Source organism: Otolemur garnettii, unplaced genomic scaffold, assembly GCF_000181295.1.
Source record: "Otolemur garnettii isolate 467f Iridium unplaced genomic scaffold, OtoGar3 scaffold00112, whole genome shotgun sequence".
In the NCBI taxonomy this organism is placed as follows: domain Eukaryota; kingdom Metazoa; phylum Chordata; class Mammalia; order Primates; family Galagidae; genus Otolemur; species Otolemur garnettii.
In genome coordinates this window covers 1,543,346-1,555,650 of record NW_003852507.1, presented here as the reverse complement: position 1 = coordinate 1,555,650, position 12,305 = coordinate 1,543,346, and the positions used below count along the sequence as shown (strand labels likewise).

General features: G+C 51.0%; 2 protein-coding genes across 5 annotated transcripts in view; one reads left to right on the top strand and one right to left on the bottom strand.

Annotated features, from left to right (window-relative positions):
* SUPT6H (SPT6 homolog, histone chaperone) overlaps window positions 1–9,159 on the top strand; it is a 47,368-nt gene extending 38,209 nt beyond the window's left edge. Inside the window, 9 exon segments of the mRNA XM_012809753.2 lie at window positions 2,246–2,441; window positions 3,165–3,403; window positions 4,217–4,330; window positions 4,498–4,622; window positions 6,637–6,749; window positions 6,953–7,030; window positions 7,128–7,294; window positions 7,869–8,056; window positions 8,370–9,159. Of these exon segments, the coding sequence (XP_012665207.1) occupies window positions 2,246–2,441; window positions 3,165–3,403; window positions 4,217–4,330; window positions 4,498–4,622; window positions 6,637–6,749; window positions 6,953–7,030; window positions 7,128–7,294; window positions 7,869–8,056; window positions 8,370–8,556 (1,407 nt within the window). The 3' untranslated portion in view covers window positions 8,557–9,159.
* Window positions 9,160–10,360: 1,201 nt separating this feature from the next.
* The window catches only part of PROCA1 (protein interacting with cyclin A1), a 14,239-nt gene continuing 12,294 nt past the window's right edge, over window positions 10,361–12,305 (bottom strand). For 3 of the 4 annotated variants that reach the window (XM_012809751.2, XM_003797145.3, XM_023517486.1), the window contains 3 exons: window positions 11,869–12,004; window positions 11,478–11,636; window positions 10,361–11,392 (listed from right to left, as the gene is read on the bottom strand). In XM_012809751.2, coding sequence (XP_012665205.1) covers window positions 10,729–11,392; window positions 11,478–11,636; window positions 11,869–12,004 — 959 coding nt within the window. In that variant the 3' untranslated portion in view covers window positions 10,361–10,728. The remainder of the gene's footprint in view (window positions 11,393–11,477; window positions 11,637–11,868; window positions 12,005–12,305) is intronic. The other variant, XM_023517485.1, reaches the window with a different exon arrangement.

The following is a 12,305-nucleotide window of genomic DNA, read 5'->3' as shown; positions in this document are numbered from 1 at the left end:
CTCCAGCTCTTGGGCTTAGGTGATTCTCTTGCCTCAGCCTCCCAAGTAGCTGGGACTACAGGCGCCCACCACAACACCTGGCTATTTTTTTGTTGTTGCAGTTTGGCCGAGGCCAGGTTGAACCCACCACCCTCGGTATATGGGGCCAGCACCCTATTTACTGAGCCACAGGCACCACCCTGGGGAATCTCTTGAGATCAGGAGTTTGAGACTACTCTGTGCAAAAGCAAGACTCCATCTCTACTAAAAATAGAAAAATTAGGCCAGTTGCAGTGGTTTACACCTATAATCCTAGTACTTTGGGAGACTGAGGTGGACGAATTGCCTTAGCTCAACGAGTTCTAGACCAGCCTGAGCTAGAGCAAGACCCCCATCTCTAAAAATAATCCAGTGTTGTGGCGGGCACCTGTAGTCCCACCTACTTGGGAGGTTGAGGCAAGAGAATTACTTGAGCCCAAGAGTTTGAGGTTGCTGTGAGCTGTGACACCAGTGCAATCTACCAGGGGTGACAAAGTGAGACTCTGTCTCAAAAAAAACAAATAAATAAAAATAGGCTTAGTGCCTGTAGCACAGTGGTTACAGCACCAGCCACATACACTGAGACTGGCAGGTTCTAACCCGGCCCAGGCCAGCTAAACAAAGACAACTATAACAAAAAATAGCCGGACATTGTTGTGGGCACCTTTAGTCCCAACTACTTGGGAGGCTGACGCAAGAGAATTGCTTAAGCCCAGGAGTTTCAGGTTACTGTGAGCTATGATGCTACAACACTCTACAGAGAGCAACATAGACTCTGTCTCCAAAAAAACAAATAAATAAATAATAAAATAGGGCAGCATCTGTGGCTTAAAGGAGTAGGGCGCTGGCCCCATAATACCAGAGGTAGCAGGTTCTAACCTAGCCCTAGCCAAAAACTGCAAAAGAAAAATAATAATAATGGCTCGGCGCCTGTGGCTCAAGTGGCTAAGGCACCAGCCACGTACACCTAACGTGGTGAGTTCGAATCCAGCCCAGGCGCGCCAAACAACAATGCCGGCTGCAGCCAAAAAATAGCTGGGCATTGTGGCGGGCGCCTATAGTCCCAGCTCCTCAGGAGGCTGAGGCAAGGGAATTGCTCGAGTCCAGGAGTTTAAGGTTGCTGTGAGCTATGACACTAGAGCACTCTACCGAGGTCAACAAAAGAAGACTCTGTCTCAAAAAAAAAAAAGGAAAGAAAATAGCAGCACTTGACCCTGACATGCTGTGTCTAATTTCACTACCTGATAAGGAAGGAAATGTTTTTTTTGTTTTTTTCCAGAGAAATTCAAATCTCTTTTCCAGGATTACCCAGTTAATGACATGGCTGTTACCAGATCTGCCAAATTCTCTTGTTCTAAATGTTGTGAATCCCTGAGAGTTATGACTTAGATGGGCTGGGGAAAATCATTCCTAATATATGAACCTGGGGAGATTTTTTTTTTGGCAGTTTTTGGCCAGGGCCTGGCTTGAACCTACCACCCACAGTGTATGTGGCCGTTGCCCTACTCCTTGAGCCACAGGCACCACCTTTTTTTTTTTGAGACAGAGTTTCACTTTATCACCCTCAGTAGAGTACCGTGGTGTCACAGCTCCTCACAGTAACCTCCAACTCTTGGGCTTAGACGATTCTCTTGCCTCAGCCTCCTGAGTAGCTGGGACTACAGGCGCCCACTACAACGCCTGTCTATTTTTTTGTTTGCATTTTCACCTGGGCCGAGTTTGAACTTGCCACCCTCGGTATATGGGGCTGGTGCCCTACTCACTGAGCTACAGGTGCCACCCAAACCTGGGGAGATTTTCAAAATAAGGAGAACCATGCGGAGTGACTGGTTGTTGCCACTGTGTAGGGCGAAGTTAGAGGTGATGTATAGAGAATAGCTATTGTTTTGCTTCTCCTTCAAAGAAGACAGCCAGGCTTTGATCTCACCCTAGGCACAGCAATTAGGCAACCTCATGGGGAGAAGGGAAGAGTGCCAGTAGCAGGGTAGATCCCAGAAGGCTCTACTTGGTTTTCCCACATAGAGAGGAAGCCAGTGGTACGTGGCATAGCCCCTAGTCTGCAGCCCAGACTCAGCCTTGAACTCCTAGTCTACCACTCACTAGCTGGCTGGCATTAGGCAAGTCAGTCCACAGCTTTCTGCCTGGACTTTGGTTTTCTCATGTGTGAATTAGGGCAACGGGCTAGATCATCTTTGTCCCTTCCAGCTCAAATGTTCTGTGGATCTAGGTGGGAATGACTGTTCACTGCCGCATCATGAAGATTGACATTGAGAAGTTCAGTGCAGACCTGACCTGTCGCACCTCAGACCTCATGGACAGGAACAATGAATGGAAGCTGCCCAAGGACACGTACTATGACTTTGATGCCGAAGCAGCAGACCACAAGCAGGAGGAGGACATGAAGCGGAAGCAGCAGCGGACCAGTGAGTCTGCCCACCTCCCATCCCTGTGTGCCCTGAGTCTTGGTGGCTCTGCCAGTGCAGGATCAGACCACAGGATGCATGTGCATCAGTCAGTCTCCTGATAAGCGGACTCAGCAGTGAGGTGCTGAGGCCTAGAGACACCATAAAAGAGAGCTATGGGTAGGGCTGGAACCCAGGGTCTCTTGGGGTCACATTTTCTTTGCTAATGTGTTGTGCTTTTTTTTTTTTTTTTTGAGACAGAATCTTCCCTTATTCGCCCTGGGTAGAGTGCGAAGGGGTCATCATAGCTCAGAGCAACCTCAAACTCTTGGGCTTAAGAAATTCTCTTGTGGGTGGTGCCAGTGGCTCAGTGAGTAGGGCACCGGTCCCATATACTAAGGGTGGTGGGTTCAAACCCAGCCCCGGCCAAACTGCAACAAGAAAAATAGCCGGGTGTTGTGGCACGCGCCTGTAGTCTAGCTACGTGGGAGGCTGAGGCAAGAGAATCATCTAAGCCCAGTAATTGCAGGTTGCCATGGCACTCTATTGAGGGTGATAAAGTGAGACTCTGTCTCTAAAAAAAAAAAAAAAGATTAACTTGCCCTTCACATCAGTAAATCCAGGTGTAGAGAGGGTGAAATTGTCTTGAAAATCCCATAGGTCAGAAATTAAGTCCTGATTAATCCCATTGCTGCGGCTGCTAGCCCCATCACCTGCTCTGGACCTTTTTTTTGCCCTCGTTAGCATACATCAAGCGAGTGATTGCACACCCATCCTTCCATAATATCAATTTCAAGCAAGCAGAAAAGATGATGGAGACAATGGACCAGGGTGATGTGATCATCCGACCAAGCAGCAAGGGCGAGAACCACCTGACAGTGACCTGGAAAGTCAGTGATGGCATCTACCAGCATGTGGATGTGCGGGAAGAGGGCAAGGAAAATGCCTTTAGCCTGGGAGCCACTCTGTGGATCAATAGTGAGGTGAGAGGCTCGGCGCCTATAGCTCAACCGGCTAAGGCGCCAGCCACGTACACCTAAGGTGGCGGGTTCGAATCCCCAGCCCGGACCCGCCAAACAACAATGACGGCTGCAACCAAAAAATAGCTGGGCGTTGTGGCGGGCGCCTGTGGTCCCAGCTACTTGGGAGGCGGAGGCAGGAGACTCGCTTGAGCCCAGGAGTTGGAGGTTGCTGTGAGCTGTAATGCCATGGCACTCTACCCAGGGGGACAGCTTGAGGCTCTGTCTCAAAAAAAAAAAAAAATAGTGAGGTGAGAGCCAGCGCCTGCCCACCTCCCGTCCCCATTCCTGCTTCCAGAAACAGGCCTTTTCCAGCCACTTTTACCTGACATTAGTAACTGGTATGTGTCATAGGTGTTTTACCTGTGCAAAGGAACGGAATAGATCGTTTGTGGAATAAGTCATTTGATATCAATTTTGTGTTTTCCTTTCCTCCAAATTTTAAAATAGACTACCTAGAGAACACCAGTGGTAGGAGAGAGAGTTCACGTATGTTCACACACATCAAGTTTCTTTTCCCTGTTTTTTGGTAGGAGAGGTCTAGTGAAGTTCCTTATTGTTGTTGTGTCAACATTGGGATTTAAAGGACTTTGTGCCCTGTAAGCTAATGTGTCTGGGCATGACTCAGACAGATGGGTAAATTGAGGGGCCTCTGCAGTAGAATGGGGCTTCAGCAGGAATGGGAAGCCCACCCCCTCCCAGGGCTTCTCTTCAAGTTAGATGTGATGAAAAGCCAGGTGTCTCAGCTCTGGATGGACCTTTCCTTTATTCTTCCAGGAATTTGAAGACTTGGATGAGATAGTTGCCCGCTATGTCCAGCCCATGGCATCCTTTGCCCGGGACCTTCTGAACCACAAGTATTATCAGGACTGCAGTGGTGGAGACCGCAAGGTGAGCCCAGAGCCCTCCAAGGGATGACACCTTCCAGTCACTTAAGGATGTTTCCCTTCAGTGTAGAGGATGTTCAGGTGGTGAAGGAAGTATACATGATGTGTGTGCCAGACCTTGTGTACCAAGCATGCTGCTGTCCCAACCTCTTCCCCTCATTCTACCCCCAGAAATTAGAGGAGCTGCTCATCAAGACTAAGAAGGAGAAGCCCACCTTCATCCCTTATTTCATCTGTGCCTGCAAGGAACTGCCCGGCAAGTTCCTACTGGGATACCAGCCCCGGGGTAAACCCAGGTGAGCACTGATGCTGAGAAGGTGCTGCCGCTGGGGTCCACAGACAGGCTAGAAGGGAAGTAGAGGCCCCAGAGCAGTACTCTCTGGTTCTGTTTGACTGCCTTTCTCCTCTTACTTGTTTAGAACAGAGGTGGAGGTTGGAGGTGGGGAGAGAGGGTAATGATGAGAGGCAAAAGATAAAGATTCAAATACAGGCGTTTTCATCAACATTGTAAAAAAGTTCTTTTCACTTCACCTACCTCCCAGGGAGTGACGGAAATCACCAGACACTCCTCCCACCCAGTTGGCAAAGACTGAGGACCTACACACTGCTCTCCCCTTTCACTCTCGGCTTCCCCTTCACCAGGGCTTTTGGCATATGGTGGCTCAGTGTTGTCATATCATGTTGTTTTCTTCTGCCCACACTGAAGTGGCAGGTCAGGAAAGCATCTTCTCTGCTCTAACTCCTGTGTATGACTGATAGGCTGGCCTTCTGAAGTAGTCCTCTCTGTGAGTCTCACCAGTGGGCACCCTGAACTTAGCAGACAAAGTCCTCCTCAGATCTGCTTTGTTTCTGTTACACAGACTGGTGATCACACCAGCCTGCTCTGCCTAAGCCCTGTCTCTGTGCTATCGTTGGCCCTTGGCATTTCTTTTATCCCTGTTTTGACTATGTGAGTCACAGGTTAGATAGACTAACAGTGAGTCTCAGTGGCCAGATGACTTTGGTCTCTGCACTGTCTTGGGCACATCTGGAATATCATGTTCTTTTCTGAGAAGCCTTTTCTGACTTACCAACTTGACTTCCAGATGATGGTAGCTAGGATACTATCTCTGATGCAGCTGGAAACTGCCCCATGCACCTTTAACTAAGACCACATTCAACATGATAGCTTCTTGTGGAAAGGAGCACAGAATCCTCTGCGTGGCAGAATTAACACCCATAGGAGATCTAGGAAGCAGGTTTCAGTTTAATACAGTGGTTCTCAACCTTCCTAATGCCACGATGTAGTTTCATTGTTACAAAGGGGTCATGACCCACACGTTGAGAACTGCTGGTGTAATAGAAATGAAAACTCTGGTACTCAGCAATGTATGTTGGCTATTGATAGCATCATTTTTTTTTTCTTTTTTTTGTGACAGCCTTAATCTGTTGCCCTGGGTAGAGTGCTGTGGCATCACAGCTTACAGCAACCTCTTGGGCTTAAGCGATTCTCTTGCCTCAGCTGCCCAAGTAGCTGGGACTACAGGTGCCCACCACAACACTCGTCTTTTTTTTTTTTTTGGTTGTAGTTGTCATTGTTTGGCAGGCCCAGGCTGGATTCGAACCCGCCAGCTCTGGTGTATGTGGCTAGCGCCTTAGCCACTTGAGCTACAGGCACCAAGCCTGATAGTCATCCTTTATTGAGCAAAACACCTTGTTTAAGGTGTTGTGAATGCTATGTGTATATTGACTCATTTTATCCTCACACTCACCCTATGGATTTAAGCGCTTTTACCTTTATTTTACAAGTGAATTAGATTCAGGTTTAGTAACTTTGTGCAGAAGTCTCATAGTTGGTGAATGGTGAGCTAAAACTAAAACTAGAACCAGAACAACTCGGAGCCCATCCTCTTAACCACTTGTGTACTCTCAGAAGTGTTAAATTAAAGGCAGTTTAACCACCTTCCAAGGCTGCTGCACAAAGACTCCTGCTTATGTACTTTGCTGCCCCAGGTGGCCCTCCCAACCCTGACATCCTGGGACCTCAATCTCACCCTCACCTGTGGTGTGCCACCTACATACTGCACCCCAGTATGGTGGCACAGCCTCCAGCAAACCTTCCTCTGTATCAGCACACAGGGGGCTACCAAGCCCTTGGCCTTGACTATACTCTGAATATAGCCTCCCTTCACAGGGCCAGGGACTGGCTCTGTCATCTCACCTTTCCCCTGGTACCCAGTGTGGCTACTTCACATGGTGGACATCTATTCTGGTCACTCCCTCACAGCCGGTTCCAAGTGGTGCCTGACACCTTTCATTCTAAAATCCCAGGATAGAATATGTAACAGTGACTCCAGAAGGATTCCGGTACCGGGGCCAAATCTTCCCAACTGTGAACGGACTCTTCAGATGGTTTAAAGATCATTACCAGGATCCTGTACCTGGTGAGTTCTACTTGGGCCTGACTCAAAGTACTCACTGGCCTGTGGGGAGGGTGCAGCACAACCTGTCATTGCAGCTACCCTATTCCTACCCAGACTCCCAGCCTAGAAGGTTCTCCATCCACTGTGCCTGTGCAGTTGCCCTTCCTCCCACCATCTGTCTCAGTGCTTCCTCCAGACCCCTGAATTGTAGCTATTTCCTACAGGCATCACTCCCAGTAGCAGCAGCAGGACCCGGACACCTGCCTCTATCAATGCCACTCCGGCCAACATCAACCTTGCAGGTGAGGAGCTTGGGCCTGGGACTGGGGGTGGGAGGGATAGAGCTAGAAGGACTTTTTTTTACCTCTAACACTTCCATCCCTGCCTCTGTTTTTACAGATCTGACACGGGCTGTGAACGCCCTGCCCCAGAACATGACCTCGCAGATGTTCAGTGCCATTGCTGCCGTGACAGGCCAAGGACAGAACCCTAATGCCACCCCAGCCCAGTGGGCCTCCAGCCAGTATGGCTATGGTGGCAGTGGAGGGGGTAGCAGCGCTTACCACGTATGTGGCTTAGGGAAGAGGCTCCTGGGCAGGGTGGGGTGGGATGAAAGGGAACAGTCATCTTTTGCCAAGCCATGGCCCATAGACTGGCTTCTGGCAGTGTCTACCATGAAGAACTTCATATGCACAGATGGGGCTGCCATGGCCTTAAGACCTGTTTCCAGGGCGGCGCCTGTGGCTCAAAGGAGTAGAGCACTGGCCCCATATGTCGGAGGTGGCGGGTTCAAACCCAGCCCTGGCCAAAAATGATTAAAAAAAAAGACCTGTTTCCAATAGATGTGCCTTTTCTTTGGGCCTATTTGAGTGGGGAGAGAATATGAGAGAGGCTGACCTCTCCAGAATCCTTTGGGATCTTTCGAACTTTTCAAGCCACTAGAAACCAGAGATGGTCAGGACTAGTGGGCCCCCTTTGTGTGCCAATGGCTTCCCTCTGCTGCTCAGACTCACACACTGCTCAGGGGAGGGTCAGCTGGAAAGCTCTATGCTGAGCCCACCCTTGCAGCTTGCCAAAAACTCACAGTATGACCCAATAATCCCAAAGCTCATCCCAACTTAACTGTTCATGCCTCTCCAGGTATTCCCAACACCAGCCCAGCAGCCAGTGGCCACACCACTAATGACCCCCAGCTACTCCTACACAACCCCAAGCCAACCCATCACTACACCACAGTACCACCAGCTACAGGCCAGCACCACCCCACAGTCTGCCCAGGCTCAGCCCCAGCCCTCCTCCAGCTCCCGACAACGGCAGCAGCAGCCAAAGTAAGTATCTGGTGGCTCAGAGTAAGTTATTAGTATCAATAAGCTGAAGGCTTAGCAAAGGCAGGTGCTCTGGATCCTGTGAGGGCCGTGGCCCATGTGATGTCCCCGGGGACTCCTGGTTTCTAAGGAAAGACAAAGAGGGTGGTAGGCAGCCATTACTACCTCTGCCTTACCCTAGCAGATGGGCTGCTGCCCATAGATGTGAGCTTCCTTTCTGCAAGGGTGGGTGCTCACCAGTGATTGATGGGAAGACTTCCTTCCAGCAAGCCCCTAGAGAATCCCAGTTTCAAAGGCCCTTTCTTCCCCTTCCCAGGTCCAACAGCCATGCAGCCATCGACTGGGGCAAGATGGCGGAACAGTGGCTGCAAGAGAAGGAGGCAGAAAGGCGGAAACAGAAGCAGCGGCTGACACCTCGGCCGTCCCCCAGCCCCATGATCGAAAGCACCCCTATGTCCATTGCTGGCGATGCCACCCCACTCCTGGACGAAATGGATCGATAGGGGGCCTGCTCCTCGGACTCTGGTTACCTCTGAGGCTGTGAAAGGCCTGGCCGCCCACAGCTTCCCTCCCTGCCCCTCCTTTTCTGTCCATAAAAGTGGCGTGAAGTGACGTTCTCTTTGGTGGTCAGCCTGGATGGGTGACAGGCTGGATGATGGCCTTGCGAACTTGAGCTCAGTGTACGCTAGGCAACAATTCTCCCACTCCAGATCCTCACCGACCACCTGTCCTGGGACCAGGCTGGGAAGGGAATGTGGCAGGGAGGAGGAAGAGGAAGGTGAAAATGAGAGTTGAACAGTTTTGTATTCTCCCTACAAGCCATTTTGAGCTGCTGCCCTCACTTGACTTGGCTGTGACCAGGGCACCAAGCTCAGCACATGAATCTCCCCTATCTCTTATGGGGAGAGGGATGCTATTTATTCAGTTTGGGGCAGGAGGGAGAAGATGGAAAGTATTCCTAATGCCAACAGCCTGGGTGGCTGTCAAAGCAGGATTGCAGGGACACAGGGGAGCAGTGCTAACCTGCCCAGCCCTGCCTAGCTGCCTTCCCTACCTGCCAACGCCACCGCTTCCTGCCTGTCATTTGAATAAACAGTGTTTCTACAGAGCTCTTGCCAAAGTCTCTCTCTCCCTCAATTCTCCGGCTCTTTGAGGGATGACTTTTTTTTTTTTTTTTTTTTGAGACAGTTTCACTTTGTCACCCTGGGTAGAGTGCTGTGGCATCACAGCTTATGGTGGCATCCTCAAACTCTTTGCTTAAATGATTCTCTTGCCTCAGCCTCCCTAGTAGTAGCTGGGACTATAGGCCCACCACAATACCTGGCTATTTTTAGAGACAAGGTCTCACTCTGGCTCAGGCAATCCACCCGCCTTGGCCTTCCAGAGTGCTAGGATTGCAGGTATGAGCCACCGTGCCCAGCCCTGAGGGATGACTTTCAAAGCAGTGGTTAGAGCTCTGAGGGGCTCCCCTGACTCCCTATTCAGAGCCATCAAAGGGGTGATGATTTGTAGAACAGGCAGCTTCTGCATCAGACTGCCTGGGGCACTTCCCTGCTCTGCTTCATAGCCTTGTGACCCTGTGCCAGCTCCAATTGTTTTTCAGCTAGGTTTCTTATCTGTAACAAGGAGACAGCAATACCTACCTCACCAGCACTGCCAGGACTGAGACAGAGTGTGTATAAGCTCCTTGGCCCAGTGCATGGTACCTTGCAAAGGCTGCCTGCTATTAGTACACTCACACTACACTCACACTCAAGCTGCCTCATCCACGGTGCTTGTAGTCTCTGGCATGCTGAAGAAAAGCCACAAGTAAATCTAGTTTCTCAGCTTGAGCCCATACACCTCTTGTCTCTTCCCTTTCCCCAGCTGGGCCTTGGTCTCTGACATCCTCTAGGTAAGCCATGGCCCAGAGTGGGTCCCACATTCAACCTGCCCCACAAAGCCCTGGCCCCACTGCCGTTTTTGATCTGGACTCCTGGTGTACCTCTTTCATCACAAGGGCTTTGTCAGCTTTGTGAATCAGCACTTGATGAGGCTTCCATCTCCTTTTCCTCTGCTTAGGGCTCAGCAGGGAAGTCAGAAAAGGCTGCTGCCCCCCAGACTTGGTGCACTCCCTCCCCTGCTTTCCTCATCAAGAGCTGGGGGAAGGGGCTAGCCTTCTCCCAGGAACTCAACTCTCTTCCCTTCAGCACAAAAGGTCCTCTGGGAAGCAGGACCACTCCAGCTGTGAAGGTCAGCCCCTGTGGTGCCACAAGTACCTTCCCCAAGGCTGCTCAGGAGGAAAAGGCCAGGCACGGTGGCACAGAATGGGTTAAAAGGTTCCATTTATTGGAGGTGTCAACTGCAAACACTACTGCCTATCTATCCTAGAAGTGGATTACATGCACTGCAGTCTCCAAGAGAGAGGGGAAGCCATCCCTCCCTCCCTCCCCCACCCAGATGTATTCTTCCCTGGTCCTAGGGTGACAGGAAGGAACAGCTGTGTCCCTCTCCTTCCCTCTCACCTACCTTCCCATAGGTTTCCTCAAAAGCTGGATTGCCTTTCAGAAACTCCTGTAGCCCCAAGCCCAACCCACCCACCCCCAAGAAGTAGCCAGGTTGGAGGGAGAAAGAAGAGCAATGGGGGTTGGCTACAGGCTTGATGGTATTTATTCTTCACCTTGATTGCCCTGGCCTCAACTGAGAGTGGGGTTTGATGCTGGGGGAGATTTCCTCTTGGTTACCTTCCTGGTTTGTAAGGGCTTGGCTGGAACTTTCTTGGCCTGGACCGTGTTCTTCTCTCTCTTCCTAGCCAATGAAGACTCAGCATCCTCACTGGAGGGGTCCTCCTGTCCCCGGCCATTGTAACTATCCTCACTCTCCAGCTCTTCCCGGCTTTCTGGGCTGGACTCAGACATCCTGGCCAACTCCCTTGGATTTAATGACCGGCTCAAGTCTGGAGGTGAAGATTCCAATTTAACCGGGCTTTTCTTCTTAGTCAACTTGCCCTTCTTGGCTTTTTTCCTCAGTTTTGCTTTCTCATCCATCTCCTCCTCTTTCTCTTTCTCTTTTTCCTTTTTCTTTTTCACTTTCTTGATCACTTTGTTGCCCTGGCTCTTTCCTGTGGGGCTGTCAGAGCGCCAGATGGTGATGGGCGCTGAGTCAGGGGTACCAGTGACTGTGATGACGGGTGGGTCAGTGGGTGTGGCGGTGGGCCCCACCTGGGTAAGGACAGGCGGCTTGTTTTCCTCCTCCTCCTCCTCCTCCTCCTCTTCCTCCTCTTCCTCATCATCTGCCCCACATTTATGGTGAATGGGGTGGTGGATCACTGCCACGGAGATGGGCCTGTAGCTTTTGCACCTGAGAGGAGGGGAGTGGGAAGAGAAGGTTGACACGGAAGAGGTACCCACAGAGGCCCCTTCTACATCAGCTTATTGGCACTCACCAGCCATACCAGAATCGCTCCACACATGCTTCCTCCGGGATGAGCTCCAAGCAGGTGGATGGGATGATGTTAAAGCAGGTCGGGGTTACATCTCGGGAGCAGGTTGGGCTTGCATCTCGGGAGCTGCTGCTATTTGCCTTCTCTGAGCATTCCTTCAGCCTGCCACACATGGGACTCTCATCCCAGCTCCCACGCCTCCATGACTCCCTAGGGACCCAGAGTGAGCAGCCCACCCCGGCTACCAAAAGACCTCCATTAGGTTTGCCAAGCTGGGGCTTGGCTGGCAGTACCAGGTTAATGCTGAAGAGGGAAACCAAAGGTTGAAAGGCGGAACCACAATGAAAGTTTGGACCTGGCTCTCCCACAGGCCCCCCAAGGAGGGGGCCCTCACCTAGAATCACAGTCGCAGTGGCTGGCAGAGTGCAGGTGTAGGCTGTGATGGCCACAGTCAGGGGTGAAGGGGTAGATGATGTGCCCATTACACTGCTTGTGTTTCCAGCAGCACCTGTCAGTCTCCTTGCAGTCACCTGAGGGGGGAGGGGTCCAGGTCACTTGAGGCAGCAGCAGCATAGCTCAATCCTTTTTTTTTTTTTTTTGAGACAGAGCCTCAAGCTGTAGCCCTGGATAGAATGCCATGGCGTCACAGCTCACAGCAACCTCAAACTCCTGGGCTTAAGCAATTCTCTTGCCTCAGCCTCCCAAGTAGCTGGGACTACAAGCGCCCACCACAACACCCAGCTATTTTTTTCTGGTTGTAGTTGTCATTGTTTGGCAGGCCCAGGCTGGATTTGAACCCGCCAGCTCTGATGTATGTGGCTGGCACCTTAG